A 25,703-nucleotide genomic window follows, 5' to 3' on the forward strand; every position below is an offset into this window, starting at 1 on the left:
TTTTCGTGACGTCTTGGCAGGAACTCTGGAAATATATCCTCAGAATTAGTCATTTGCAAAACAAACGTGATTTGTCTCTCAATAATTTTATATTACACAGCACTATCATATGCTCGATGAGGCCATAAGGATTTGTCAGGTGCCTGCGATTGATACTCAGGCTCGATGTCTACTTCAGGCCCATCAGATGCTACTGGAGTCCAAGCTGAATTGTAAGGGATAGAAACAGCTTATCTTCCTTCACAACAAGAGCTTCTCTGAGCGGCCGTGTCGTGATAGAACACTGTGACTTGTAACATTGTTTCAAGAAGGTCGTTCAATCTCGTATACTTTCTCGTTGAAGAGGAATTACTTTGTAAGGCATCAGATTCACTCTAGTGGTTTCAAAAGTATCTTTGTAACGTTGCAAAATTTTTCTTTTTTATCAAACCAAAGTTTTTATCATATTCCATGTTAGAGTTTCCTCTGATTGAAAACACTATTCTGACACTATCTAATTTCTTAACAGTATGAAAGAGGTACTGACGATATATGAACACTGCATAGGTCTTTTGCTGTCTTGTGCACGACCAGAGAACACTACAAGTACTCTTATTGTTGGATCAAGGATTTCACTCACACAATAATGCAACAAATAATAACTTCATTCGCTCCGTTAGTCCCTAAACCTTCAGCGCAAGTACAAAATATTGCATCACTGTAGCACATTTGACGATGATTCCATGGAAAGCAATGAAGACCTTTTGTCAAACAGGAATTCCACTCACGTTATCATTTCCTTTGATTCTAACATTGTACCGTAAAGAGCAGTCTCTGACATTGGAGTGGTCATGCCCAAGCCTTCTACTAGTTATTAATGTCACCGAAATTTAGCCGGGCAAATAGGAAGATTTTTCATTCCAGTCACCTAACAAACTGATAAGCTGTTTTCTTTCATGGGACTGATTTGTTTGAAACACGAAAATAACGAGCATTTGCAGTCACTGCCTAATTCATGAGATATTGCCCTACAATATTACTTATTCGTCAGAGCTTCTTCTCTTTTTAGCAGATTGATTAACAGGTGCCATCTCACCTTCATCTTATGATGATCCACACGTTCTGTAGATCCTAAACGGACCACATTGCTATCACACTTCAAATTAATACTATCACTATAAAAAACAACGCAGAGTAGGAAGCCGCAAAGCACCTGGCCTACCGGGTGTATTGCAAACATTTCAAGCAAATTTGGACTTCCCCCATTCTTTCCGTGAAGACCGATATAGAGCGTTCTTTCTGTTACCACTAAAAGTAAAATCCTTCGGACACTGAAGAGCCAAAGAAACTGATAAATTTGCCTAATATCGTGAAGGGCCCCCGCGAGCACGCAGTAGTGGCATGGACTCGACTAATGTCTGAAGTAGTGCTGGAGGGAATTGACGCCATGAATCCTGCAGGGCTGTCCATAAATCCGTAAAGGTACGAGGAGGTGTCTCTTCTGAAAAGCTGGTTGCAAGGCATCACAAGTATGCTCAATAATGTTCTTGTCTGGGGAGTTTGGTCGCCAGCGGAAGTGTTTAAACTCAAAAGAGTGTTCCTGGAAAAACTCTCAAGCAATTCTGGGGTGTCGCATTGTTCTGCTGAACTAGCCAAAGTCCGTCGGAATGCACAATGGACATGAATCACTCCAACTGGACACGTCCCACACCATTACAGAGCATCCACCAGCAGTCTCCTGCAGGGTCCGTGAATTCATGAGGTTGTCTCCAGACCCGTACACATCTAACCGCTCGATACAATTTGAAACACCGAGCGAGGTGGCGCAGTGGTTAGCACACTGGACTCGCATTCGGAAGGACGACGGTTCAATCCCGCGTCCGACCATCCTGATTTAGGTTTTCCGTGATTTCCCTAAATCGCTCCAGGCAAATGCCGGGATGGTTCCTTTGAAAGGGCACGGCCGACTTCCTTCCCCATCCTTCCCTAACCCTATGAGACCGATAACCTCGCTGTTTGGTCTCTTCCCCCAAACAACCAACCAACCAACAACCAACAATTTGAAACGAGACTCGCCCGACCAGGCAACATGCTACCTGACATCAACAGTCCAGTGTTAGTGTTGACGTTCCCATGCGAGGCGTGATGCTTTGTTCGGTGCAGTCATCAAGGGTACAGGAGTGGGTATTCAGCTCCGGAAGCTCGTATCGGTGATGTTTCGTTGAATGGTTCGCACGCCGACACTTGTTGATGGGCCAGCACTGAAATCTGCAGCAATTTGCGGAAGATTTGCACTCTGTCACGTTAAACGATTCTCTCCAGTCGTCCTTGGTCCCGTTCTTGCAACGTCTTTTTCCGGCCCTAACGATGTCTGAGATTTGATGTTTTACTGGATTCCTTATATTCACGGTACATACGTGAAATGGTCCTAAGGGAAAATCCCCGCTTCATCGCTACCTTGGAAATGCAGTGTCCCATCTTTCGTGCGCCGTCTACAACACCATGTTTAAACTAACTTAAATCTTGATAACCTGCCATCGTAGCAGCTGCAGTAACCGAGCTAACAAATTTGCCAGACACTTGTTGTCTTATAAAGGCGTTGCCAACCGCAGCGCCGTGTTCCACCTGTTTATATACCCCTGAATTTGAATACACATGCATATGCCACTTTATTTAGCGCTTCAGTGTATCTCAGCCGTGGGGTCTTCATTTAATGTACATTGTTATTTGTTTTCTATATTGTTCGATATATTGTTAGATGTGCACCTGTACAACAGGTAGTAAACATTACAACAAGCATTTTACGAAGTCTCAATTGAAAAATACGTATTTTCTAGACGATCACCTCTAACTAATATTGCGTACGTCACATTATAGCTGTTTTACAGTTCACAATAAAGGTTCGAAGATCCACCATCAGTACGTATTTTTCAATTGATACTTTGTAAAACGCATGTTGTAATGTTTAGTAACTGTTGTACGTGTGTACATGTGTAAGTTGATAATGTAATGAATAATACAGATAAATAGCGATGCGTTCTGTGTCTGAAACGATTAGTACTAGGACTTATGTTGACATGAAGTTTCTTTGCTTCCAAAGATCGTTCCTATCATATCCCTGATCACTGATAGTTCTTCCTGAGACATCCTGTATAGTTACTCAACTTGCTTCAGGTTAAGATATCGTTCTTAAGAATAAGCATCAATTATAGAAGAAAAAGGAAAAAGAAAACAGATAGAAGGTAGTTATAAATACGAGGAACTGCAAATAAAGGGTACACTTATCTCTATTTCAGACGTGTGTAGATGCGTAAGGTCTCGAAAAGTCCTTCCAGTTTCAAGAAATCGCAATATTGTTGTTAATTTTTACGTAGTATCGTCATCTTTCATGCTTTTATTATGTATTTTCGTTAAAGGTGCAACGAAAGAAGATTTAAATATGTTTCTAAATTAATTTTGAGATAATTATTCCATTCACGTGGATATGCATTCACCTCATTTCGTCTTGCGGTCACCAGTTTCACTTTTTGTTAATTTGTTCTGACTTTTTCGAATCACATTCCACCTTCCTTTTCTCTTTTTTTTCTCTTTTTCGTCAGAAGTACAAAGTAGTCATCGCAGTATGAGACTGATATATTAATCACAAACTGATTCTTGTACAAGCATTGTCGGGCAATGCTCCGTCATTCACGCTTGTGAATATTGTAGTTAAATATATGACCACCATTACTCGTACTGTGACCATTCCAAGGGGCCATTTTACAGTAGCCGTCAACAATTACGTTACTAATCGGCTGCATGTTGCACACCGAAATCAGAATTATGGTGTGTGTCCTACCCATCTCATGTAACTTTCCATTGAAGTTTGAGTGAAGGGTGCTAGCTATCGGCGACGGTATATGCGTTAGCCATTGAAGCAGTTCGGCGACGCCTACAGTCTAACGTCGTGGACGTCACGTTATCCGGGCATAAATATGAAGTACAGACATATGCAGATGATGGCAGTTTCATCCATGCTGACGAAACAGATCTTCATCTCAAGCAACAACGCATACAGGAATATGAAGGGGATAGCGGTGCCATCCTCAATAGGCAAAAGTAAGCACTGCTATAGGTATACCATGAACAAGCCATACACATATCCCACTGGCTCGCAAATATCAGACACCGTAAGCAACTGGGTATACACGTCTCATCGAAGCAACAAAATGCAATCCTTTTGGATAATCTTACGAGTGGACAAACTGACACATTTGACAGGTGACTCATTTGTTTAACATCCATGCTTTACCTAAGCTCCACCAGGAGCATTAATACACCGCATCCCGTCAAACAGCGAACAAATTCTGGAAACTGATGCTTGGGGCATCTAGTCCTCTAACATCTTCAAGTGGCTCTTTCTGAAGGCTGTTTGGGCTTATGCAATCCTCTAATCCATTTTAATATTATTTACGCCATTCCTATTTTCAGCTTATTGTCAGCTGTCACAAATTCTGTAAATAAAACCTTGTCCAACGTGCGCAGGTCAGCCGACATGTTTCCACCAGTATTAAAGCCTGAATGTGCAGTAGTATTTCATTATGGCGTGTTACATGCGGGAGGAATCCCGCCACATTTCCGCGGCCTTTTCATACAAACTTGCAGCATCCACCAGTAAACCCACTTTACAGGAGTTACCCAAAGACAGACTGGAGCAGAGTGTGGTGAAATGTCCATCAAAAGTTCCTGCCGTCAGTTGCCAGATTCACTTGGTTGCATATAATCTATGTCAAGGTTCCAACTAAAGTAGTACAGCGTGGTTCTAACACCAAATTCTCTATACAGAAAGAGTCAGTTATAGGACAATCTTGCACATAGATTCATTTTCTCAGAAAGGAACATAATTTGTTCTTGGACAAGGAAGAAATTAGCTTTAATTACCAGAATGATCCTTATCATCATCGAATTCAACGTCGTTTATCAATTGGTCTGGCACATGTTGGCAGGTACAAAACATCTGTCTTACACTCGCTACAAAGCTGATTTCACTCACTACTCGATTCTCACAGGTACTCTGAAAACCTTAGATTCCTAACCTTATCTGCAACAGCAACATGGAATCATGCGATAAAGGAGCAGCAGAAAAGTGTTGAACGTTTTCTAATTTTTTTTAATCATGTCTCTTGGTTTGCATTGGCGAAGAATACGAGCTGGAATTCAGTGAGCAACGTCGACGCTCTTGAAATTTTAATGGTCTCTTTTGCACCATATTCAATATCATAATCCTAAAGAAGAGATTTTTAATTTTTCATTTATTTATTTCTTCGTCTTCGGCATGAAGAAATTTATTTTCCAGAATTAAGATTACACAACGAGAAAGAAGAAAAAACCGTGTTGAAGAATGTAGATTGAGAAACTAGTGAATGAAAGCATTTTTGGAAAGAGGACGGGCTGCTGCCTTCAGGACGGAAGAACATGGGTTCTATTTCTGCACTTCCTCTGATGTTTTCTTGGATAGGTCTGGTACGGAGTCCATTCGGTTCTTGTGAGGTCAAACGAGGAACTGCTTAAATAAAGAAGCTGCGGCATCAACAAAATTCATCACTGGCAATAATAGCTGGAGTGATTGGCGACATGCTGATGATATACCCCAGGATTATATATCGCTTTTCGTAATGCCTTCTAGGCAGCAGTCAGCACATGTGTAAGGCCTAATCCGTGAATGGTGTTTACTTTTACTAATTACATGCTGGAATACAGCACTTCCTTTATTTCACTTGTCATCAAACGTTTACAAATTGTATTCCAATGTGCAACAACATGGCCAGTTATTAAAAGTTATTGAAATTATACAGTTTTAACTACAGCTGATTCTCAGCAACCACATATAAATTTTAACATAGGAATCACTCAGCCGACCGGCAGCAAATAACTCCTTGGTACACAGACCCAGGTTTCGACACCTCTAAGCATGTCTTCATGAGAATGACATATTGAGAAACCGACGTTTACCAACCGGGCTGGTACATGATCCTAGGGACAAAACGCTGGTTGTATACTCGCTATAAGGCTGATTCCACTCAATGCTCTCCAACGCCCGGGTTCGCGGGTTCGATTCCCGGCGGGGTCAGGGATTTTCTCTGCCTCGTGATGACTGGGTGTTGTGTGATGTCCTTAGGTTAGTTAGGTTTAAGTAGTTCTAAGTTCTAGGGGACTGATGACCATAAATGTTAAGTCCCATAGTGCTCAGAGCCATTTGTACCAACCACTCAATGCTCGATTATCATAGGTACGTGAGTCGTGGTTGGCATCGCCTGTCAATGCCCGCTGAAGAATCGCGTCTCAAGCGGCCTTCAGCCACTCAAGGCAGCTGACACAGCACATTTCGTTCCAGCTGGCTGCTGCTCTACCAGATCGCCGCTTGCGGTGACCCCGGCAATGGTGGTGCCGCGACGCCGCGGCAATGCGTGACTGTGGTGCGTGTATTGGACTTACACGCACCCACATCGGAGGTTCTCTGTGCCTCTCCCTCACCACCTTTCGTCGTGATCTGTCGTACCGCAACGACGGTCGCCGTGCAGCCGTGAAGTTCGACGATATTGACCAACCGTCTGGCAGGCCCTGTTCAGTCCGCCACAGTGTCAGGAACGCTTGTGTTCTGACCCTAAAGGAACGGAAAGACCTACAGGTTCTCCCATCTGCGACAGAGGCAGACTGTGTTGTTGAACTCAGCGACTGGTGTTCGTGGCAAACTACACTATGTGATCAAAGGAATCTGGACACCTACAAAAGCATACGTTTCTCATTTTAGATTCATTGTGCTGTCACCTGCTGCCAGGTACATATCAGTAGACATCGAGAGAGAGCAAAAGGGGGCGCTTTGTGGAACTCACGGACTTCGAAAGTGGTCAGCTGATGGGGTGTCACTTGTGACATACATGTGTACGCGAGATTTACACACTCCTAAACATCCCTAGGTCTACTGTCTCCAATGTGATAGTGAAGTGGAAACCTGAAGGTACACGTACAGCACAAAAGCGTACAGGCCGACATCGTCTGTTGACTGACAGAAACCGTCGACAGTTGAAGAGGGTCGTAATGAGCAATAGGCAGACATCGATCCAGACCATCACACAGGAATTCCAAACTGCATCACGATCCACTGCAAGTACTATGGCTGTTAGGCGGGAGGTGAGAAAACTTGGATTTCATGGTCGAGCGGCTGCTCATAAGACACCCACTACGTCGTTAAATGCCAAACGACGCCTCGCTTGGTGTAACGAGCGTATAAACTGGACGATTCAACAGTGGATAAACGTTAGGTGGGGTGACAAGTCACGGTACACAATGTGGCGATCCGCTGTCAGTGTGAGGGTATGGCAAATGCCCGTTGAACGTTATGTGCCGGCGTATTGCCAACAGTAAAATTCGGAGGCGCTGAAGTTACGCTGTGGTCGTGTTTTTCATGGAGGAGGCTTGCACCCATTGTTGTCTTGCGTGGCTTTATCACAGCATAGGCCTATATTGATGTTTTAAGCACCTTCTTGCTTCCTACTGTTGAAGAGAAATTCGGCGATTGCGACAGTATCTTTCAACACGATCGAGAACCTGTTCATAATGCATGGCCTCTGGTGGAGTGGTTACATGACAATAACATCCCTGTATTGGGCTGGCCTGCCCAAATTCCTGACCTGAATCCTACAGAACGCCTTTGGGATGTTTTGGCCGACTTCGTTCCACACCATGCCGATCGACATCGATACCTCTCCCCAGTGCAGCATCCCGTGAAGAATAGGTGGCCACTCCCCACTCGAAACCTTCCTGCACCTGATTGAACGTATGCCTTCGAGAGTTGAAGCTGTCACCAAGGCTAAGGGTGGACCAACACCATATTGAATTCCAGCATTACTGATGGAGGGCGCCACGAACTTGTAAGTCATTTTCAGCCAGGTGTCCGGGTACTTTTCATCACACAGAGTACCTCTCTCCTAGTAGCGGCTGCTGTTGTGCGTAGCGTGCGATAAATCTTCGCTGCAATCGGGGAATCGATCTGTCTGACCGACTACCTTACGAGAGAAGTAGGGCTAATGTTTACCTAAAGTCATTCGTTATGACCACATACGGCTTGTTATTAGTATGGTATCAGCGGTTTTCAATCTGCCGTGCTTGCTGAACGCCAAAGGCGCTGCCGCATTGGTAACACCGATTGCCGTCAAATCATTGACGGACTTGCCTAGCACCGTCGGTTCGGCCGAATGCTGTCGGCAAGCGGTGTACACTCTGCCCTTGTGAGGTCAGTTGACGAACGACACCAGTCACGAAAACTGACAATGGCCTTGTGCTGACCACATGCCCCTCCGGATCCACATCAGGTGATGCATAAGGGCTGAAATGAAATGGCGGCTGGTCGGTACCGTTGGAACTTCAAGGCGGTGTTTGTTTTTGTTTCGTGCTTTCTTAAAGAGTTTGTTATAGTATAGAGCTGGTTTTAAAAGATCTTGGTGCCGCTTGTGGCATTCACCTTAGCCTTTATTTCATCACCTAACCTTGTTTGGCTGCTCTGACCCACCACATTCTGCTGAAGTCTGCTGCGTGGCTCGCCAGAAACGCCGTTTTGTCCTGACCCAGTCTCGGTGGCGAAATGTTTCCATTGCGGCCGCCTCGTGTCGGCATTGCTGTGATGTAACGAGTTAGCTTCGTTCTGGTGCTTTGAAAATTTTACCCATTTTACTGCCCTATACAAGACTGGCACGCCATATACCCCTCTTCTCTAAAAAAAAAAGTTTTGTCTAGAGTTTTTAGGAAAACAAAATAAATCCTAACCTTTAATACAATATACTCCACATAAAATTCTTAATGAACTTAACCTATGTTACAATTTCTCTTCTCCTTTCCTGTAGATCCCATTTGAGAGGGATCTCACTTGTGGGCTTTATCTCTGATTTCGTTATATTACTCTTTAGGTAAAGATTAATTGCCCGAACATTTGCTAGCACTGTGACTATACTAGTAGGTGCTACACTGGTGGTAATTGTGTTCTGATTTCGCCCACGGTGAAATTCCTAAACATGTATTAACGTTTGATCGACAGCAATTTGCACCTTTTCTCCATCAATCAATTTATCGATGCTCTGCAGCATCGTAGCATCTACTGGCCAATACAATATCAATTGCACACTAGTAATTACAGTACAACCCATGACGGTTGCTGGTAGTGGAAGTCACTCCCGCTATATCTCATCCAATGCCGTTGATTAATATACCGCTAAGCTGTAGTTCTACTCTTGTCATTCCTGTGAAAGTATTGTTTTGATATCATTTCATTACTACCTTTTATGGCTTTATACACAATGCATCCAACAACTTCCGACTCGATTTAAATTTGTGCGTGGCTTCATACCTAGCTTCTTACAGTTTCGTGCATTCATATTTCCCAAGAGTAGTTGTACTTCACACGATCGGTTATCCATTTGAACTTCTCGTACAGGACAAATAGTACTAATAGCAATAATACGCCCGCATCTCGTGGTCGTGCGGTAGCGTTCTCGCTTCCCACGCCCGGGTTCCCGGGTTCGATTCCCGGCGGGGTCAGGGATTTTCTCTGCCTCGTAATGGCTGGGTGTTGTGTGCTGTCCTTAGGTTAGTTAGGTTTAAGTAGTTCTAAGTTCTAGGGGACTTATGACCACAGCAGTTGAGTCCCATAGTGCTCAGAGCCATTTGAACCATTTTTAGCAATAATACGCTTACTAAGATCTCGTACTGATAGAACAAAGTGCATTTCACATTGTTTAGATGCAAATAGTATTTCATTAACCGAAAATTTAATCCATCTGTTATATATATATATATATATATATATATATATATATATATATATATATATATATATATATATATATATATGTGTGTGTGTGTGCTTTATCGGTCCCATAGTGCTCAGAGCCATTTGAACCATTTTTAGCAATAATACGCTTACTAAGATCTCGTACTGATAGAACAAAGTGCATTTCACATTGTTTAGATGCAAACAGTATTTCATTAACCGAAAATTTAATCCATCTGTTATATATATATATATATATATATATATATATATATATATATATGTGTGTGTGTGTGTGTGTGTGTGTGTGTGTGCTTTATCGGTCCCATAGTGCTCAGAGCCATTTGAACCATTTTTAGCAATAATACGCTTACTAAGATCTCGTACTGATAGAACCAAGTGCATTTCACATTGTTTAGATGCAAATAGTACTTCATTAACCGAAAATTTAATCCATCTGTTATATATATATATATATATATATATATATATATATATATATATATATATCAGAATAAACTTTAATTATGGAAACACGATAGTGAAGTGCTATACCGCTTTCGTTTAAGGAAATAACATGCTGAAGACCTGCGGGAAATTTTCCGCTTGCAATAGTCTTTGCAAATAGTTTTCCGGTGTTAGCAGTGTAGCACTTAATTTTTTATGTTTATCATGGTGGATGCTTCTTGAATTTTTTTTCCATTTATTTTCTGGCATCACTTCCACTGTTAGTAATTCGCTCATTAGATTAGCTATCCCCACTTTGCTGTCCAATGTTTTTAAATGATTCTGTATTATACTTACTGTAATCATTGTATCACTAGCATACTGCTCTGTTTCCATTGTTATTTTATGTGTTGTTTTAGTTATGTTTAACGATCCTTGCTCTGTGGAAATAATCTGCGTCGTACGCTAATTCACTATTCTTTCTGTATGTCACGCTGCGCCTTGCACTTGACCTATTGTCCTATTCAAAATTGAAATATCATCACTACATGCTGTACCAAACACTGTTCTTAGTAGTCTCCCACCAGCGTTCAGCCATTGCCTTTTCCTCTGTACAAGAGAATATGGAAATGTACCCGTCGCTTGCTGAACTGCTCTCTCAGCTTACCATAGGAGAATATATTCATTTCGTATATCCCCCGTCATGCTCATTGGTCTCAATCCATGTGGTCCATTATGCGGTATCTCTTAACTCTTTTGCTTCATAATTCTAGTATGTGGCATCTCCACTGGTACTTGAGGAAACGAATCTATGGTCACTTGATAAGGTTTAGTTCTACTAATATGGACTACTGAAGTACGTCCTGGTAATTGTAGCTTTACATTTACAGGCGTCTTTACCTCGATCACCCGATAGGAATCAGAAACCTCGTCAAACATTGTTTTGCCTTACCCTTGGAAATATAAGGGTTCGCAGGTAATACCCACTGGCCTATTTGATACTGTAGTAAATTTCCCTTACCCACATGCTCTTGATGCTCTAGCGCTTTTGTATTAGTCCATTTAACCTTTTGTCAGACTTCCTTTAGCCATTTTTGTGAATACCTTAACGTGTTCATCTTCTTTTCCCAGTTTTGGCTGAATCACATCAGAGAAGGCACTTTGAATCCATATACCGCCTTGTAAGATCATAACTCCTGTTCCTGTATGAGTTTCCTAATTTTAGGCATAAATTACAAACTCTAAATATATATCCCAATCCAGGTGTTGAGAATTCACGTTATGGCTTAACATCTTAGATATAGTCCTATGAACTCTCTCTGTTCGGCCATTTTCCTGAGGGTGGAACGGACTTGTATGTAATTTCTCAACTTTCACTCAGCGACACAACTGCTTAATGAGACCTACCACGAAATTTGTTCTCTGGTGCAGAATAATCATTTTTGGCACCCTATATTTAAGTATCCAATGATTTACCATAGTGTGAGGTACAATGCTTGCTTCTGACTTGGTATAGCTACCATTAACAGACACCTTGAGAAGTGATCCATAACTGTTAACACATAATTGTGACCCTATTGACTCCTGTGAAATGGCCCCAAAATATCCGCTCCCATCATTTGGAGTGGATTGTCAGACTGGTAGACATTGTAGTTGTATCTTTTGGTGGCATAAATCAGCACATTGTGCACACGAAGCACACTTCTTGACATACTGTTGAACATCAGCGCATCTTGTTCTCCACCAGAACCCTTCTACTACTTTTTATGTGTTGTTCACTTACACCCACGACCCGACAAAATATGATCATGTGCATGCCACAGTACTTCTGCCTGCAGAGCTGCTGTAACTGCAACACACAGTCACACTTGGTGGTCTACACAAAACCCTATCTTGGATGACAGACTGTGGCTGTTTGCAATCATTTGACACTCATTATCCTTTGCTTGTGCTTTCTCTACATTTTTTTATACTTTCAATGCCCCAATCTTCCTGTTAAGTGTGCAGGCATTTGTGTGTTTAACACCCAGTTTGTGAATCACATTGTACTGAAATTCACTTGATGTCAAAGCCCACATCGTTAGATTACTTGAAGGATCTGTTAGCCCCAGTAGCCATTTTAAACCTGCATGATCAGTAATCACGGTGAATGTACATCCATGTAGATATACCACATATTAGTGCTAACGTCTCCCTTTCAGTGGTAGAATAATTTTGTTTCGCCTTATCAAATTGAAGATGTGTATTTGCAACTGAGTGTTCTTCCCTATCAACGATATGCCCTAAAACCGTTCCCAAATCTGTACCATTTGCATCACATTATTTTATGAAATTTAGAAAAATCGAAACTGGATCTGAACTTAATATATCTTTTAAATTTGAAAATGCTGTCTGACCCTCAGGTGTCCAGCTAAAGGTAATACATTACCACAATAATTTTGTTAGTGGTTGTGCTACGAATTTTCTACTGTAGTTTGCTAATCCAAGGAAAGATTGCAATTATTTAACTCTCTGAGGGACCAGAAAGTCATGTACTGCTGACGTAAAGTGGGGATCCGTCTTTACTGACTCTTGGCTAATTATATGCCCCACATAGTTCACTTGTGATTGCGCAAAGTGACAATTATCAAAGTTAAGGTTAAGTAGATCCTTTCTCAACGTGTCAAATACCATCTCCAAACGCTGAATAAGTTCTTCCATGCTTTTAGCGAATTTAATCATAACGTTGAGATAAATCATGCATTTGGTTTTAAACCTCTGAGGACTCCATCTAATAGACTTTCAAATGTAGCTTGTACATTTTTCAGCACAAAAGGCATCCTGCAATATTGCTAGTGACCAGACGTTGTGGTAAATGCTGTTTTAGGCCTATCCGCAGGGTGTACCTCAATTTGATGAAATCCACTTCTTAAATCTTGGGTCGAAAATAACTTACACTGACCAAAATTATCTAATTTGTCAATAATTCAAGAACCTCTAATGTGGCTATCAGACTCACTACATCTACCCCAAAATTATCCAGGATCGTTTGCACCATAACCTGACCATTTGTATCCTTTGAACATGTTATACACCTGCGTACAAAACATTGTTGCTTATCCAACATGTCATTACCCGTTAGCCGTTCTACCAAACACACTACCCTCTGTGGAAAGCTACTACCTACTGGTACTCAGATTAGCTTTTCTATATTGCTGGTACTATGTCATGCAAACAACTTTTAATGCACTTATACACAGCTTATTCACGCCATCTTTGCAGTGGGTGCATCTTGAGATATAGAAGCATTTGCAACTGTTGCAACCAACGGAAATATCTTACCACCAAGTTCAGTCGCCCATTGCCAAAGGATGTATCTGTTACGATGCCTACCCAGAAAATCTAACCAAATTATGGCAGGGACACCTTATCCCACAGTTGGCAATACTTCCATTTGCTTATGAAACTTTTTGTTTCCTATTTTAAACCCGAGCCGTGTGGTCCCAATTGAATCAACTGCGTTGCCCCCTATTGCGCGTAACCTATACCTTGGCTCTTGTAGTCTGCTCTTATCTACGGGGTTCAGACTGACAACCGATACTTGTGCCCCTGTATATACCAAAAATTCATATTGTTTCCCTTTCAAACAAGCAACCGACGAACAATCCGCCCCTTCATTTGTACTGAATGCACTTCTATTTAATCGGAACGCTCTCGACGCAAGGAAGATTCCCGTTGTCATTTAGTGATTTCTTTTTCCCACTATGGTTACCCTGTTTCTTTGACCTACACTCCTGTATCTTATGGCCAAACTATTCATAATTGAAACTTTGAGGATGGTGACACTGTGCTTCCTACTGACGCTATCTTTCGCAGCGATAACATTTTTTGTTCGACACAAAAATTGTATGGTCATTCCGAGACAATAGTAGCAGTAAGTATCTCTTACAGATAATTAGTTACATGCAACGCTGCTGCTACGTATTATGGATTTTCCAGTCTCACCCTGCGAAAAAATTCTGAAGAAGTTCCCCGTAGGAATACATCGAGCGCCCTATCCTCAGCTTCTCTCAATAAAACTGCATCAGCGTTCGGTTTGTCAGTCAACTCATAAATTTAGGCGTTCAACTTGCATATCTTGTCCGAAAACGCTTCGACAGTCTCATTTGGCAATTGTATCAAATTACTTATCATTTTTCGAAACAACCGAGCACTATTTTGTTTTCTGTGCCGTTGCTTTAAGCCATTTGCCAATTACGTAAGCATTGTTACTTTCCCCGAAACCTCATGGTACACGATGTACGTCTTAGCCTCCTCACCCGTCAAGCGCAATTTGGCCATCTGCAATGATGTTTGTTCAGACCAGTTCCACAGCTGGCTGCAGAGAATACGTTCTGAATAAAAATAGTTACACCCTCGGGGAAAAAAATAAGTCCAGCGGCTACAGGATCCACCGATGGGGAAAGTTTTGCCAGCATTGATTTAACTTCACTAGGACCTGATAGTGAAAGACTACGTGACGTAGCAATGGTTTGGTGATGGTGGGGTTTACAGGAGCAGATAACGACATCCCAATGAAAAGTTAAATGCATTTATTACTAATAAATAATTAAACAGAACACTCAAGTGGTGAACCCTCAATTTGCATTACAAGATAATCGATAAAAAATTTTATCACACAATGCTTTTTTAATACAACTTTTAAGGTCAATGAGCAGGGAAAATTTAAATTTAAACTTTCATTCCCCTTTCACTTTTAAGAAACAACTAATATTAATACAGCAGCAAATGAACCAGCATGGCAACAATGCAATTGGAACCAAGCAAACCAATTTTCAAGTTATGTACTGGGTTCACCTTCCTGCATTTAGATTAAAACATTTTAAAGTGCCCACGGATAGCCTTTACATAAATAACAAATCCCATTACCTAATGTAGCAGACAGGAACCGCACAGGTCTCACTAACAATTAACAATAAAGATTTAAATTAAGCAGCAAGTTCATCGTCCTCCACTTCAGGATACATAGTATTAAAATGACCACAAGTAATTCTTACACAACATACAAGTCCATTACTACACTGAAATGATAGTTCACGTGTTAACAATACTCTTATACAGTCCTCCTTCCAAAATGTGAACAATACCTTTTTCAACAACAATAAAATGAATAACAGGATACGTGCTTCTCAACATAATGTTATAAATATGGTTCTTGTCAAGAGAAGTACACGCAACCAAAACCACGTGGACTCCATACAATAACCACGATGCGCACCAATAACGTACTTCACTACAAGCAACTACGTCATTCAATTATCTGAGCAGTAAGTGTCCCTTTTTTATGTGGCTGTCTAACGTAGTTCAGAGTCCACAATTCGGCGAATGGTGATATGTCGAAGTTCCAGTGGGCCCCTTCGTAAAAGTCTTCATGTCCACTCGATCCAAAAACGGCTTGGAACCCCAGGTTGAGCGACGATATGCCCTGACCAGTCCAACGGATCACCAGGAATTGACTGTAGCCACACTTCTTCACCATCTCTGTCGCAAGAGAGAAGTTTTTATCGTCTCCATCCGGAGGGTTGTACCCGCACGCTGCTAGCAGCAAGGACGCGACCGATCAGGGATCGCCCTCTCAGTCATTGCGTGCTCCGGAGGAACCAGTCGGCGGAAATTCAAAGTGACGGCCGCTGGCGCCGGAATTTAACAGTCACAGACGACTGCTCTTTTAATTGTTCTTGTTGTTGTTGTGGTCTTCAGTCCTGAGACTGGTTTGATGCAACTCTCCATGCTACTCTATCCTGTGCAAGCTTCTTCATCTCCCAGTACCTACTGCAACCTACATCCTTCTGAATCTGCTTAGTGTATTCATCTCTTGCTCTCCCTCTACGATTTTTACCCTCCATGCTGCCCCCAAATACTAAACTAGTGATCCCTTGATGTTTCAGAACATGTCCTACCAACCGGTCCCTTCTTCTTTTCATGTTGTGCCACAAACTCCTCTTCTCCCCAATTCTGTTCAATACCTGCTCATTAGTTATGTGATCTACCCATCTAATCTTCAGCATTCTTCTGTAGCACTACATTTCGAAAGCTTCTATTCTCTTCTTGTCTAAACTATTTATCACCCATGTTTCACTTCCATACATGGCTACGCTCCATACAAATACTTTCAGAAACGACTTCCTGACACTTAAATCAATATTCGACGTTAACAAATTTCTCTTCTTCAGAAACGCTTTCCTTGCCATTGCCAGTCTACATTTGATATCCTCTCTGTTTCTACCATCGTCAGTTATTTTGCTCCCCAAATAGCAAAACTCCTTTACTACTTTAAGTGTCTCATTTCCTAATCTAATTCCCTCAGCATCACCCGACTTAATTTGACTACATTCAGTTATCCTCGTTTTGCTTTTGTTGATGATCATCTTATATCCTCCTTTCAAGACGCTGTTCATTCCGTTCAACTGCTCTTCCAAGTCCTTTGCTGTCTCTGACAGAATTACAATGTCATCGGCGAACCTCAAAGTTTTATTTCTTCTCCATGGATTTTAATACCTACTCCGAAGTTTTATTTTGTTTCCTTTACTGCTTGCTCAATATACGTATTGAATAACATCGTGGAGAGGCTACAACCCTGTCTCACACCCTTCCCAACCACTGCTTCCCTTTCATGCCCCTCGACTCTTATAACTGCCATCTATTTTCTGTACAAATTGTAAATAGCCTTTCGCTCCCTGTATTTTACCCCTGCCACCTTTAGAATTTGAAAGAGAATTTGAAATTTAATTACTTAACACAAATGCATTCAGAGAGGATACCTTGTCTGTTGTAATAGCTGCTCGCGTTTGTGCTACTTTTGTGCAGTTTCCTTTTCTATCACAATAATCCTTGTGCACCACACACTAAATACACTATAATGAATATCAAAATTTACTTCTTACTTCGTCTCATAGACTCAGAGTTACACGTAACAAAGCACTCTTTTGCATCACCACCCCGCAACGGGGAATATATCACAGGAATAAACCTATCAAAAGGCGCTCTGCGCCTCGAAAAATTATAAATTTTACGATCTACTGGTACAAAAATACACTTTACTGTAATTCTGCTTCAATTGGGATACTACGCTTTGTACAAAGTAGCTATGAACTCAGTGTGTCTTATTATGGACAGATCTGACCTGTGTGAGAAAGAAAGGTTTATCAGTGACTCACCCAACAATTGTTGTAACTAATCTTGTGGCTCTGTACGAGACGCTTCGTACAGCCTTCTGAAGTAAATTATGCAAGTGTCAGAGGTTCGACCACTTCCCGGCGACTACTGAGAGGGCGTAAGCAGAGTTAGTTCTCTGTCCGGATGCTCTTTCCCAGTTCGCTCCTTACTATTTTTCCTCGGAAGGACGTTAGTGACATGTGGTCGCCCATAGCCTCAGTGAAAGAAGATCCCGAATTAGTTGTTTATTTCGAACAAAGAAAATGGTTCAAATGGCTCTGAGCACTATGGGACTTAACTTCTGGGGCCATCAGTCCCCCACTTAAACCTAACTAGCCTAAGGACATCACACACATCCATGCCCGAGGCAGGATTCGAACCTGCGACCGTAGCAGTCGCGCGGTTCCAAACTGTTGCGCCTAGAACCGCCAGGCCACCCCGGCCGGCTCCGAACATATACAGGTAGCGTCTTAATTTGTGGTTGGCATTGTCTGTTAACCCGCTGAGGGATCACGTCACATAATCGGCCTTCAGCCGCTCAATGCGGCTGACAACGAGCACTTCGTTCCGGCCGGCTGCTGCTATGCCAGTTCGCCGCTTGCGGTGGTCACCGCACCGGCTGTACCGCGACGCCGCGGCAGTGAGTGACGGCGGTGCGCCTGATGAGGTTACACACGCCGATTTTGGAGGTTCTCTGTCCCCTCCCGCCCACCAACCTTAATCTTCATCTGTCGTAACGCGATGACAGCTGCCGTGTAGCGTTGAAATTTGACGATAATGGCATGCCGTTCGGTAGGCCCTGTTCAGTCCGCCACAGTCTCAGGAACGCAGGTGACCTGATCCTCTTGGTATGGAAACACCTCCACCTCCTCCCATCAACGACAGACTGAGGTGTTGAACTCTCCGACTGGTGATTATGGCGAGCTACCTCTCGCTCTCTCAGTGAAGGCTGTTGTCCGTTTTGTGCAGGAAACCTACAACTGATTTGTGCCAGATGTCAATTCGTTGCAACCAAGAAAACGAGTGCGAACGTCATGTTTGCCATCGATCCACCTGACCGACTGCCTTACGTTTTGGGTTTCATTGAGTTGGGGGAGGAGACCAAACAGCGAAGTCATCGGTCTCATCGGATTAGGGACGGATGGCGAAGGAAGTCGGCCGTGGCCTTTCAAAGAAACCATCATCTTCTACCTAAAGCGATTTAGGGAAATCATAGACAACCTGAATCAGGGTGGTCGGACGCAGGATTGAGCCGTCGTCCACCCGAATGCGAGTCCAGTGTGCTAACAACTGCGCCACGTCGCTCCGTTACTGCCTTACGAGTTAAACTGCTAGGATATTTATTGAGTGAAGCAGTGGCTAATGTTTACCCAACGTCTTTCGGCTTCACCGCATACCGTTTGCTACTACGAAGGCGTCAGCGGTTTTCGTTCTGTCATCCATGCTTAACGAGTTCGCTAAACTACAGACATAACGAAGGTGATGTGACCGCATATGGCTGCTCTGACTCACTATATTCTGCTGAGTCTGCTGACTGGTGACTGCCGACCGCTGTGGTCGAGCGGTTCTAGGTGCTTCAGAACGGAACCACGCGGCTGCTACGATCGCAAGTTCGAATCCTGCCTCGGGCTTGGATATTGTGATGTCCTTAGGTTAATTAGGTTTAAGTAGTTCTAAGTCTAGGGGACTGATGACATCAGATGTTAAGTCCCATAGTGCTCAGAGCCATTTGAACCATTTTTTTGCCTCTCGTCTCCCAGTGGCGAAATGTTTTAATCGCGGCCGCCACGCGTCGACATTGGTGTAACGTAGAGAAATAGCTTCATCCTGGGACTTAAAAAATTTTACCTGTTTTACTGTCCTATCCCCACATGAACCATGGATCTTGCCGTTAGTGGTGAACCTTACTGCCTCTGTGATAAAGATAACCGCACCGCAGGGGGTATCTCATGAGAGACCAGACAAGCATGTGGTTCCTGAAGAGGGGCAGCAGCCTTTTCAGTACTTGCAGGGGCAGCATTGTGGATGACTGACTGATCTGTCCTAGCAACATCAACTAAAAGGCCTTGCTGAGCTGGTACTGCGAAAGGCTGCAAGCAAATGGAAACTACAGCTGTACGTTTTCCCGAGGGCATGCACCTTTACTGTATGGTTAAATGATGATGTCGTCCTCTTGGGTAAAGTATTCAGGAGGTAAAATAGTCTACCCATTCTGATCTCCGAGCAGGGACCACTCAAGGGGACGTCGTTATCAGAAGAAACAAAACTGGCGTTCTACGGATCGGAGCTTAGACTGTCAGATCCCTTACTCGGGTAGGTAGGCTAGAAAATTTAAAAACGGAAAGGTTAAAGTTATATATAGTAGGTATTAGTGAAGTTCGGTGGCACCACCTGTATGAATATCAAGAGCTGAGATGGAAAACCAATCTTAAGCAAAGAAGGGAAAGCAAAAAGGTGGAAGGATTATTTAGAGGGACTATTCAAGGGTGATGTACTTGAGGCGAATATTATGAAAAGTGAAGAGGACGTAGATGAAGATGAAATGGGAGATACGATACTGCGTGAAGAATTTGACAGAGCATTTAAAGACCTAAGCCGAAACAAGGCTCCGGTAGAAATACTGATAGCCTTGGGAGAGCCAGCCATGTCAAAACTCTACCTTCCGGCGAGCAATATGTATGAGACAGATGAAATACTCTCAGACTTCAAGAACAATAATAATAATTCCAATCCCAAAGAAATCAGGTGTTGGCAGATGTCAAAATTCGGAACTATCAGTTTAATAAGTCACAGCTGCAAAATACTAACACAAATTCTATACAGGAGAATGGAAAAACTGGTAGAAGCCGACCTCGGGGAAGATCAGTTTGGATTCGATAGAAATGTTGGAAGCCGCGAGGCAACGCTGACCCTAAAACGTATCTTGGAGGATAGAATAAGGAAAGGCAAACCTATGTTTATAGCATTTATAGACTTAGAGTAGCTTTGGACAATGTTGACAGGAATACGGTGTTTCAAATTCTGAAAGTGTCAGGGGTAAAATAACGGGAGCGAAAGGCTATTTACAATTTGTAAAGAAAACAGATGACAGCTATAAGAGTCGAGGGGCATGAAAGAGAAGCAATTGTTGAGAGGGGTGTGAGACAGGGATGTAGCCTATCCCCGATATTATTCAATCTGTATATTGAGCAAGCAGTAAAGCAAACAAACGAAAAATGTGGAGTAGGAATTGAAACCCAGGGAGAAGAAGTAGAGAACTTGACGTTTGCCGATGACATTGTAATTCTGTCAGAGACAACAAAGGACTTGGAAGAACAGTTGAACAGAATGGACAGTGTGTCGAAAGGAGAATAAAAGATGAACATCAACAAAAGTAAAACGAGGATAATGGAATGAAGATGAATTAAATCAGTTGATGCTCAGGTAATTAGATTATGAAATGAGAAACTTTAAGTAGTAGATGACTTTTGCTATTTGGGGATCAAAATAACTGATGATGGTCGAAGTAGAGAGGATACAAAATGTAGACTTGCTATGGCACGGAAAGCTTTTCTAAAGAAGAGAAATTTGCTTACATCCGGTATAGATGTAAGTGTCGGGAAGTTTTTTTCTGAAAGTATTTGTGTGGAGTGTATCAAAGTACGGAAGTGAAACATGGACGATAAATAGCTTAGACAAGAAGAGAATATGGTGCTACAGAAGACTGCTGAAGATCAGAGTACGCAACTAATGAAGAGGTACTGAATAGAATCGAGGAGAAGAGGAATTTGTGGCACAACTTGACTAAAAGAAGGGATCGTTTGGTAGGACACATTCTAACATATCAAGGGATCACCAATTTAGTGCTGGAGGGAAGCGTGGATAGTAAAAATCGTAGAGGGAGACCAAGAGATGAATACAGTAAGCAAATTCAGAAGGATGTAGGTTGCAGTAATTACTCAGAGATGAAGAAGCTTGCACAAGATAGAGTAGCATAGAGAGCTGCATGAAACCAGTCTCTCGACTGAAGACTACAACAACTGCCCTATACGACGTTGGCACGCAGCACTTTGAAAGGGCACGAAGGATTTCCTTCCCTAACCTTGACAGAATCCGAGCTCGTTCTACGTTTAGAATGATCCCGATGTCGACGGGTCATTAATCCCAGTGTTCCTTCTTTCCTTCCTTTTATAAATTTGGCTGTTTCTACTGACTGGATGGTATATGGGAGGGCACATATAGACGACTAGGGTGTGTGATAAGGTACGGTGGTTGAACTGGAGCAAGTGAAAAGATATAAACAAATCTCTGTCACTCTCTCTTCTCTCTTTCTCTCTCTTTTCTTTCTTTTTCTCTCTCTCTCTCTCTCTCTCTCTCTCTCTCTCTCTCTCTCTCTGTCCCTCTTGCTATGTGTGTGTGTGTGTGTGTGTGTGTGTGTGTGTGTGTGTGTGTGTGTGTATTCTAACTTTTCTTCTAGCACAGAGATGAATAGGTCTCAGTAGATGCTGGAGTCTCTGAAATAAGTTAACATCTGTGAACTTTAGTCTTTGCAGAATACTGTGCAGAATGACGGAGAGAAGTCACAGAGGATACCACGGTGTGCCACTCGAAAGTCTCGTTGCTCTGCCGGCAGGTTGTTGTGGCTGTTCCTGTTCGCGATCAGCCTGGCCTTGTGCAGCAACCTGATACGGAGAGTGTGGCTCAAGTGGGAAGAAACGCCGGTGATCGTGACGTTAGCCGAGACGACGACACCGGTGTGGGCCGTGCCGTTCCCAGCCGTCACTATCTGCAGCGAGACCAAGACGCAGCGGGAGCTCTTCAACTACACCGACGCCTACTACCACCAGGCCAACCTCACCCAGGACGAGTGAGTTTCCCCACACCGTTATCTCCAACTTGAGAATGTCTCAATGTTACTATCACTGTAAGTGTTACAGAACAAAAACATTCTGGCTTGCGACACCAAACTAGCTGAATACATAATCCATCCGTCTATTTTACATTATATCCGGTTTTATGACTGGTGGGTGAGATATCCAGCTACTTTCACTATTTTATCTTCCTGTGGTTTTGAGAGTAACGGCTCTCGTATCCAGCTACTTTTACACAGTTTGATGACGCACCAAAAGGGCGAAATGCGTTATTGACATTAAATAATTTCGCAACAGAGACTGGTTTTGTTCTGAAACACTTTTAAACTGGTTGCTATAACAGCCTGCCACGATGGAATGGGAAAATTTTTTATCAGTGTAAGACTACAAATCAGCTCCAGACATGACGATTTAGCTGTCACAATGATACCTTTCAGTTGCACATGCCTAAAGTCAAATACACTACTGGCCACTGAAATTGCTACACCACGAAGATGACGTGCTACAGACGCGAAATTTAACCGACAGGAAGAAGATGCTGTGATATGCAAATGATTAGCTTTTCAGAGCATCCACACAAGGTTGGCGCCAGTGGCGAAACCTACAACGTGCTGACGTGAGGAAAGTTTCCAACTGATTTCTCATACACAAACAGCAGTTGACCGGCGTTGCCACGTGAAACGTTGCTGTGATGCCTCGTGTAAGGAGAAGAAATGCGTACCATCACGTTTCCGACTTTGATAAAGGTCGGGTTGTAGCCTATCACGATTGCGGTTTATCGTATCACGACATTGCTGCTCGCGTTGGTCGAGATACAATGACTGTTGGCAGAACATGGAATCGGTGGGTTCAGGAGGGTAATACGGAACGCCGTGCTGGATCCCAACGGCCTCGTATCACTAGCAGTCGAGGTGACAGGCATCTTATCCGCATGGTTGTACCGGATCGTGCAGCCACGTCTCGATCCCTGAGTCAAGAGAAGGGGACGTTTGCAAGACAACTAGCATCTGCACGAACAGTTCGACGACGTTTGTAGCAGCATGGACTATCAGCGCGGAGACCATGGCTGCGGTTACCCTTGACGCTGCATCACAGACAGGAGCGCCTGCGACTGTGTACTCAACGATGAACCTGGGTGCGCGAATGACAAAACGTCATTTTTTCGGATGAATCCAGGTTCTGATTACAGCATCATGGTGGTCGCATCCGTGTTTGGCGACATCGCGGTGAACGCACATTCGACGCGTGTATTCGTCATCGCCATACTGGCGTATCACCCGGCGTGATGGTATGGGGTGGCATTGGTTACACGTCTCGGTCACCTCTTGTTCGCATTGACGGCACTTTGAACAGTGGACGTTACATTTGAGATGTGTTACGACCCGTGACTCCAACCTTCATTCGATCCCTGCGAAACCCTACATTTCAGCAGGATAATGCACAACCGCATGTTGCAGGTCCTGTACGGGCCTTTCTGGATACAGAAAATGTTCGACTGCTGCCCTGGCCAGCACATTCTCCAGATCTCTCACCAATTGAAAACGTCTGGTCAATGGTGGCCGAGCAACTGGCTGGTCACCGTGGTATGGTGTTGAAGCTGCATGGCAGCTGTACCTGTACACGCCATCCAAGCTCTGTTTGACTCATTGCCCAGGCGTATCAAGGCCGTTATTACGTCCAGAGGTGGTTGTTCTGGGTACTGATTTCTCAGAATCTATGCACCCAAATTGCGTGAAAATGCAATCACATGTCAGTTCTCGTATAATGCATTTGTCCAATGAATACCCGTTTATCATCTGCATTTCTTCTTGGTGTAGCAATTTTAATGGCCAGTAGTGTAGTGCCCCACAGATTGAGATGCGATAATACGAACCGTCACGCAACGGAAACGATATGGAACAGGATGGCCCTGACCAATGAGTCCTGGGTGTTGGTACTCTGAAAATATAACAAAATGGGAGATCATCAAACTTATTAAATTAAAAATTGGTCCAAGTTAAATTCAATATTATAATAATCTCTATTCTGACACACATTAACACTGAATTAATCGCTGAAGAATATTGAGAACGATTTAAGCTCGGAGGAAACGGAAGTTGACATTTACAGACTTGAGAAATATTTTGACTAGCAATCGAATAACTTGGCAAAGTCCACTTCGTATGGGTGAATGGAAAGACCACCGTCTCAAAAGTCTACAGCGATCGTGGTGATTACTCTGATTTAGCCAGAATTGTGTGCGACTATCATATGTAAGCAGCATAGCTATCCTTGTCATGAATAACACCTCCGCCACAGAAGAAAAAACATGGAAGTTGCGGAAACTGCTTGCAAACAGTAAGTTTATTTGTCCTGCTCACCTGAGCTGAGAGTTCTGCTTCTGCATTCGAGAAACTTGGGAGCTGCGAGTGATGTGGCTGGCCGCCCGAAGAAACACATCAGCCGCTGCGTGTTGTAACGTCGCCATGAGAAACCTGCTACAGTCTCAGCTCGACTGTACTCGGCGCTGTTCTAAATTCCAGTATGTTCTCGACTGCGCCCTAGCCTTCAGTGCACTCGCCTCAGACCTAAACTTGAACGTACTCTCCTGAGTCTCAACGGCCGGCCGGAGTGGCCGTGCGGTTCTGGGCGCTACAGTCTGGAGACGAGCGACCGCTACGGTCGCAGGTTCGAATCCTGCCTCGGGCATGGATGTGTGTGATGTCCTTAGGTTAGTTAGGTTTAATTAGTTCTAAGTTCTAGGCGAGTGATGACCTCAGAAGTTAAGTCGCATAGTGCTCAGAGAGATTTGAACCATTTGAGTCTCAACGTCGAATGTCATCATAATTCCCTCCAGCATTCACGAAACTCTCGTTTGCTAACGGAAAAGTTCCGCTAACGGCTGGCAAATGATATTAATCTTAACAAACTCTTAAAGTGTCTTTATTGTAGCTAACACGCTACTCTCCCGCATCTGAAATTCTCCTGTTTCCCAATCACTGTTACTTTTTAAAATTATCCAGTGAAAACTGTTTTTGCTATTTGCTGCACATGAGGCTGCTTCCTAACGTGCAGCGGTGTCAAAATGTCGGCACACAACTTCACAAAGAGATGTAATTTCTAAGCGTAATACAGGTGTGTCCATTCCCACGAGAACATGTGCACTATACCAGTACTCTTACTGCACTCTCTTCTAGGAGGCGGGCAGTCAGTTACTTAGAAATGTGCTTTGAGATGATAACTCGGCACGTAAAACGGCAAAGGACTGCACAGGACAAGGATTTCTTCGTGGCTCATTATACGACTTCTTTAGTTAAAAATCTGACCCCATACAACGCAGCGCACGGCTCTCGGACAAATGTGCAGACGCCGACCCCCTCGCAATAATCAGGACACAGCTGCTTTCGGAAAGAAGCCCGGACGCGTCCCTTCGGGCCTCGCGCTATATGTGT

At 43.2% G+C, this 25,703-nt stretch overlaps 1 protein-coding gene across 1 annotated transcript in view; it reads left to right on the forward strand.

The window, feature by feature from the left end:
* The window catches only part of LOC126235361 (pickpocket protein 28-like), a 174,058-nt gene that overhangs the window by 58,902 nt on the left and 89,453 nt on the right, over positions 1–25,703 (forward strand). Inside the window, exon 3 of the mRNA XM_049944083.1 lies at positions 22,035–22,268. Coding sequence (XP_049800040.1) covers positions 22,035–22,268 — 234 coding nt within the window. The remainder of the gene's footprint in view (positions 1–22,034; positions 22,269–25,703) is intronic.

The sequence above is a fragment of the Schistocerca nitens genome, chromosome 2 (genome assembly GCF_023898315.1).
Source record: "Schistocerca nitens isolate TAMUIC-IGC-003100 chromosome 2, iqSchNite1.1, whole genome shotgun sequence".
NCBI classification, from domain to species: domain Eukaryota; kingdom Metazoa; phylum Arthropoda; class Insecta; order Orthoptera; family Acrididae; genus Schistocerca; species Schistocerca nitens.